General features: G+C 34.8%; 1 protein-coding gene across 5 annotated transcripts in view; it reads left to right on the top strand.

Annotated features, from left to right (window-relative positions):
• Positions 1-7,490, top strand: part of Znf800 (zinc finger protein 800) — a 23,382-nt gene that overhangs the window by 13,679 nt on the left and 2,213 nt on the right. For 4 of the 5 annotated variants that reach the window (XM_021165601.2, XM_021165602.2, XM_029478582.1 and 1 more), the window contains 2 exons: positions 2,329-2,472; positions 4,956-7,411. In XM_021165601.2, coding sequence (XP_021021260.1) covers positions 2,329-2,472; positions 4,956-6,646 — 1,835 coding nt within the window. In that variant the 3' untranslated portion in view covers positions 6,647-7,411. Of the gene's footprint in view, positions 1-2,328; positions 2,473-4,955; positions 7,412-7,490 lie in introns of those variants that run through there. The other variant, XM_021165604.2, reaches the window with a different exon arrangement.

Raw genomic sequence — 7,490 nt, 5'->3', positions numbered from 1 at the left:
AATATATGGAAATCCATCAACGTAATCCACTATATAAACAAACTCAAAGACAAAAACCACATGACCATCTTGTTAGATGCGGAGAAAGCATTTGACAAAATCCAACACCCATTCATGATAAAAGTCTTGGAAAGATCAGGAATTCAGAATAACAAATCTTATCTGTAGTGAGAATTCTGGGAATTTGGTTTCTTTAAAAAACACATAAATATTATAAGAATCTGGTTTAATCCAGGTATGGGGATACAGCTTCGAAGCAGCTTTCTATGATTTGCCATGTGCATTAGCAGCGGCATGGTTTTGCTGGTAGTTTCTGCGATTGTGTGGTGTTTGGAAATCTGGGGACTTTTCAGAGGACATATAAATGCTAGTCCCCAAGAGGCTGGTCATTAGAGGGGTTGGTTGTAGTTTGTTAGTAGTTGTGCTCAAAGAAGAAACAAGAAGAAAATAGATTCAAGGATCCCCTCCCCTCCCCTCTTCTTTTTCTTCCCCTTCCCTCTCCCCCCTTCTTTTTCCTTCCCTCTCCTCCTTTCTCTCCTATCTAGTGATCTAGTAAAAAGGAGTGAAACTAGGGGTGGAATGGTGGGCTAAAGAGTGCGAAAAAGAACACACAAAATAGAAAAGTCTGGCTACTCTTATCAAGTTGTATTATCTTTTTACAATAGAATTTTGAGGTCTGGCCTATTTTTAACATAATGATAAAATACAGTCTTAAAAGTTAAAGGTAAATGTAAATTGCTAAAGATTGGGTTAGAAGCATTGAACTTTTATAGACCCTACATTTTTATTTTCCTCTTGGATGGTGCATCTTAACTGTAAGCTCCTCTCTTTCCTCTCCTCCCAGTCCCCCCCACCCCCCACCTCTTCTCTCCCAGATCCACTGCTCCTCTTTCCCTTCAGAAAAGAGCAGGCTTTCAAGTGATACCAACAGAACATAGCATATAACAAGATGGAATAAGACTAGGCTCAAACCCTTATCAAGTAGGAGGTAAAGCATCCCAAGAGCAGGCAAAAGAGTCAGAGACACCCCCTCCCCATACTGTTAGGAGTACCACAGACATGCCAAGCTGAACAGCCATAGCATGTAGACATAAGACCTAGCACAGACCCATACAGGGTTGTGATTAACCTTTAAGTCTCCGTGGTGTCTTTGACTCCTCTGGCTCCCACAATACTTCCTTCTCCCTTTCTGGAGTTCCACCTAATGTCTGGGTGTGGTAGACCCTACAATTTTAATTACACTATGTTAAGATAGTTTATATTCTTCAGTAGTACCAGAGCTTCAAGACAGGCAAAAATGCTTGTTAAATGACAGAACATTAAGTATTTAAATAATGCTAAGGGTATTACTATTCAGGATACCTTATCAATGAAAGTAGCAATATTAAGCTATTGATATTGATTAGTAAGTTACTATAGCAAAGACCTGTAGGAAGTAAAAACAAAGTTTTGATAACTTTTTTTGTTGCCAATTATTCTGTGTCTTTTGATCCCCATCACCGTGCATAGATTCCCTAGCTCAGTAGCACTTTTCTATTATTAGAACCGAACATTTGTGGTTATAAATGTGGTAGGCTTGGTCTTGGATGCTTTGAGGGTTTATAATATAATGGATAAGCTATATTAGACCACAGTAATTATATTGATAAGTAATTGGAATTGGGGCAAGATTTCTCATGGATAAGGACTTGAGATATATAAATTGATAGTGCTATCAGAAGCCTGAGCAAAATTCAGAATTCCCTCACTAGGGGAAAAGGCTCTTTGCTTTATCACCAAATAGCATAACTTCATGTTGGCCCAGAGCCTGAGGTAATGGAAACTGAATTTTAAAAGGATACTCATATATAATCTTGTGGTAAAAACTGGACCTTTAATGAATTGAGAAATGTGTTAAAACATAAAAAAAACCAAAATCTTATTTTTCACTTCCATGTTTAGAAAAGAGCTGGCAGAACCAGCAGAAATGGAAAGAAATGATGAGAAACATTTCTTATGTTTTCCAGACCTACCAAATCACAATCCCTATGGAAGGCTTATATATGTTTTTATTTTCAGTGCTCAATCATGTCAAAACCACTGCCTTGGAATACCAGTGAATTGATTGACTACTGAAGTGGAAGAAGGACATCACAGTTTGGCTCTCTAAATTGCCAAACCATAATATTTGCTTGGAATTAATCAGTTAATAATGTTCTGTGGTAGGAAATAGCATTGGCCTTACCTGTGTTTTGTTTTCAGAGTAAATGTGCTTTTGGATTATCAGATTAATACCTTTTTAAAAGGCGCAGGTCAGAATTAATTTTTATATATTTCTTTTCCCTCCAGGAACCAAACAACTTAAACATATTTTATTAAAAGATGTGGACACTATTTTTGAATGTAAATTATGCCGTAGTCTCTTTAGAGGATTACCAAATTTAATTACCCATAAAAAATTTTACTGCCCACCAAGTCTCCAAATGGATGACAGTAAGTTTTATTCATATGTTCACATATTCAGTTATATATTTTAGAGCTAAGTATTTTTACTGCTTCAGTGTATTTTTTGCATTAAAGTAGAATTGATATCTAGTTATAGATAATTTAGTGTTGAAGATATGAAACACTTGATATTGTTATATTCAGTTTCTTAGATATACTTTATATCAGTGTTTTTCATTTGTTTTTTCCTAATCTATGAGTTTAAATCTGTGAGTATATTTATTTGTATTGAAGTATTGAGAATTGTTTTTGAATGTCTATATGGGCTGTATATAGTTTAGTTAATATTTGAAAGTTAGAATATTAATGCTGTCTTTAAGGGAGCAATTTAATAGTATATTATTTTAATTTAACAACTTGTTGCTAAGTATGATTGACTACATACTTGGACTCTCCTTAAGTAAATGAGAATGCTTCCAGTAAGTAGCAAAAAGTGAGTAGATTACTTGATACTTTGAGAATGGCAGAGAGCATTAAAAATATTTATTAACCTTTTATTGTTTTCTGGATCTTAATATAAAGGTTATATTTGTTCTTAGTGAAATTTATTTAGAGATAACATAGCCAGTACTAGATTGAATCTAGACAAGCAAGATTATTATTTTTTTGTGAATAAAAGCAAGTAGCATGCTCATAGTCGTTGTGGAACCAATTGTTTTTAATGTAATGTTGTTTGTATTAATAAATAATGTGTGTAGTGTTATTTTTTCTTAAGAGTTAATAAATTCTTTACAACAGTAATACTAGGTAACTTCATTGTTTCTTGTTCAGGAATTTAAACTTTGTGGATTTACAAAATGAGATACTTACTTTAGTAGCATGATACCATAGAGACATTGTGGATCTTTTGCATTTTTCAGCTTAAACTCATCCTTTTTTTGTTTTAAAGTTTTTTGGTAGGGAGATATAATGCAAAAACTGAATAATAAGGCATTTATTTAATTATTGTTAAATTATGTTAAAATGTATTATAGGGTATAAATATTTCCTATTTGTAAGAAATTTTAATATAAAGAATTTGGTCATATTTTATGGGAACTTAAGATAATATTCTTTATGGTGCTCTATCCATCCTGGGTTATAGAAACTTTGGGTTGGTTTTGCTGATCTAAAACTTTGAGACTAAAAGTAATAACATTTTTAGTGTTTAAGATATTCCATGTGCTTATATTTGATCGTATTGAGCTTTTTATTATTGAGCTGTAAATTAAAAGGTAGTCTAGAGAAAATAGTTTAAAAATCTAACAATTTAATTAAAGTAGTTTTTGATTTCTTGGTGTTCTTCACTATATTAAGTTATAGAAGTAATTTCCATAGTGCATTTGATAAATGGAGTTGCCAGATTTTTGTGCATTCTTCTTGGTGGTTCTACATATACTTTCATGAATGTACTGTCACACTGCATGACTATTTACAAAAAGAACTGAGGGCTGGGAAGATGGCTCGTCACAAAAGCTTGAGGGTCAGAGTCTTTGTTTCTAGACCCACATACATGCAGAGTGGATGGTAGCCTGTCTGGAGCGTCCCGTCAGCCTCAGACTGTGGAGACCCGGGAATCCCTAAAGCAAGCTGACTAGCGACCAGCCACAGTGAATAAGGATTGATGTGATGGAGGATGACTGAATATCAACCTTGGGTTTCCACACACACACACACACACACACATATGTAAACATATACACACCAATCACACTCATGAAAAATGAGAAGGAGAGAGTATTAGAAGAATTACAGTGGTTATTAGATTTAGTAGTATAACTAAATTTTAGAATTGTATGTGGAACCATAACTGATGCCAGCCAGCCTTGATGCTATTTGGCTATTGAAAGGGTTGCTATTGAATAAATAAGCAAAACCAGACTAATGGATAGTTTTTAACCAATTGTTTTATTAAGATATTATGTTGAGAAAATTGCATAAGACTGGGTTTTTATACCTCATGTCATTTATGTTGATATGCAAATATTTTATTTCTGTGAGATGTTCAGCTGTCCCAGTGGAAATAATCTGCATTGTTTATTAAGGCTTACATTAACTTGAATGCTACTATATTGTATTAAAAATCATATGTATAGTAACATCCTTCATCATATCCTTCAAGTAACATCAGAATTTTATCCATTCTGGGTTGTAACTTCTTGAGTTGGCTTTGGTATTCTAAAATTTCCAGACTAAAAAATAAGTGATCGTATTTTTATTGTTTAGAGTAATCCATGTGCTTGTGTATTTTATAATAAGGGAACTTAGAAGCAGAAGTACCATTTTAGATTATACCTTTTTCATTTGGTAAATTAAAGCAAAGTTTTAATTTAGTTAATAACTAGGTTTATATTCACAAAATGCTGAAAGTAGATAATGCTATAAAAAGATACATGTATGACTAAAAGATGTTTCATTCTATATTTAAAATATTAGAGGGTGAGAACAAGTTAATTCTTTCAGGTTAAAAACAATTTTTATTTTCTTAACAGATCTTCCTGATGTAAACGATAAACAAAGCCAAGCCATAAGTGATCTCCTAGAAGCCATATATCCAAGAGTGGACAAGAGAGAATATATTATTAAGCTAGAACCCATAGAAACCAACCAAAATGCAGTGTTTCAATATATTTCAAGGACTGATAACCCTGCTGAAGTGACCGAGTCAAGCAGTACACCTGAACAAACTGAAGTTCAAATACCGGAGACAAGCTCGGAACAGCTGAAAGCAGTCCCCGACGCAGATACAGAGGTGGTGGAGGCCATAGAGCCTCCTCCTATAGAGACTGTTGTAGATGAAGCTGCAGCTCCCACTGAGGAGCAACCTCAGGAATCACAGGCTGACTTGGAGACGTCTGACAGTTCTGACCTTGGTCACCAGTTGATATGTTGTCTTTGTAGAAAAGAATTCAATTCTAGACGAGGTGTCCGTCGTCACATTCGAAAAGTACACAAAAAAAAGATGGAAGAACTAAAAAAATACATTGAAACACGGAAGACTCCAAACCAGTCTTCAAAAGGACGCAGTAAGAGTGTTCTAGTTTCATTAAGTAGGAGCTGTCCAGTTTGTTGTAAATCATTTGCTACAAAAGCGAATGTAAGGAGGCATTTTGATGAAGTTCACAGAGGACTAAGGAGGGATTCAATTACTCCTGATATAGCGACAAAGCCTGGGCAGCCTTTGTTCCTGGATTCTGCTTCTCCTAAAAAATCTTTTAAGACTCGCAAACAAAAGTCTTCAAAGGCTGAATACAATTTAACTGCATGCAAATGCCTCCTTTGCAAGAGGAAATACAGTTCACAAATAATGCTTAAGAGACATATGCAAATTGTCCACAAGATAACTCTTTCTGGAGCAAACTCTAAAAGAGAGAAAGGCCCTAATAACACTGCCAACAGTTCAGAAGTAAAAGTTGAGCTAGCAGATTCTGTAGAGTCTTCACCCGCTTCCATTACCCATTCTCCACAGAATGAACTCAAGGGAACAAATCATTCAAATGAAAAAAAGAACACACCAGCAACACAGAAAAATAAAGTTAAACCGGACTCTGAAAGCCCTAAATCAGCCAGCCCTTCGGCTGCAGGTGGCCAGCAAAAGACCAGGAAACCAAAACTTTCAGCTGGCTTTGACTTTAAGCAACTTTACTGTAAACTCTGTAAACGCCAGTTTACTTCCAAGCAGAACTTGACTAAACACATTGAGTTGCACACAGATGGAAATAACATTTATGTTAAGTTCTACAAGTGTCCTCTCTGCACTTACGAAACCCGTCGGAAACGTGATGTGATAAGACATATAACTGTGGTTCATAAAAAGTCATCTCGTTACCTTGGGAAAATAACAGCCAGTTTAGAGATCAGAGCTATAAAAAAGCCTATTGATTTTGTTCTAAACAAAGTGGCAAAAAGAGGCCCTTCAAGGGATGAGGCAAAACATAATGACTCAAAACAGGATGGCACTTCCAATTCTCCAAGTAAAAAGTATGAAGTAGCCGACGTTGGTATTGAAGTGAAAGTCACAAAAAACTTTTCTCTTCACAGATGCAATAAATGTGGAAAGGCATTTGCCAAAAAGACTTACCTTGAACATCATAAGAAAACTCATAAGGCAAATGCTACCAATTCACCTGAAGGAAACAAAACCAAAGGCCGAAGTACAAGATCTAAGGCTCTTGTCTGGTGAGGAACACTTAAGAGTTTTGCTCCCTTTCCCCTCATCGAACTAAACAAAATCATTTGGCCATAATTTATAGCTGGTTCCATTTTAACATTTTTTCTTCCATAAATCATATGGCAGTAGGAACTGTAAGAGGGATGGTTCTTGCTTTTATCTCTCAGCAACCTTTATTCCAGTAGTTTGGGAACAAAAGTTGATTTTAGAACTTGCCTTCCACAGAACAATGCAATGTAGCTGTAGGTAGATGATACAGGGTCAGCGCTTTTGTTTTTGTTTTATACATTTATTTTGGTCTATGTTTACATAGAAATCTCATGTTTAACTAACTTGCACAAGTTTAATTTGACTCAGTCTACTAATTTTATTTAGTCTACTAATCCTAATGCATTGTAGGAAAGTTATATATATTAGAATGAACTTATGAAGGAGATAATTACAGGAAAAACATTTTAAGGCATTGTAATTATTGTAAAAATTTTTTAATGGTAAGTAAGGTGTAGCATTAGAAAAAAAGTCCCCAGATGGAATTTAGAAAAATTAACATTATATACTTTTAGCACATTACTTCCAGGGAAAGAGGGAAGTTAGTAAACATAAGTTTGTTAGTTTGTTTTCTTTTTGGGATTATATGTTAGTGAGTTTTTAAGTTTTGATCTACAGGGAAGACTTTTTTAGGTACATATATTCTTGTTTCCCTTTCTGTTTAATAAACTTATAAGTGATCATTTCAACGTAGTTAATATTATTCAGTAGTGGTGTGTGTGTGTGTGTGTGTGTGTGTGTGTGTGTGTGTGTGTGTGTGTGTGAGAGAGAGAGAGGTGACCAAAAGGAAAGCAAAAGAGAGAGAGAG

Source organism: Mus caroli, chromosome 6 (genome assembly GCF_900094665.2).
Source record: "Mus caroli chromosome 6, CAROLI_EIJ_v1.1, whole genome shotgun sequence".
Lineage (NCBI taxonomy): Eukaryota > Metazoa > Chordata > Mammalia > Rodentia > Muridae > Mus > Mus caroli.
Note: the sequence above shows the minus strand (reverse complement) of the source record. Positions and strands in the feature narration are given on the sequence as shown.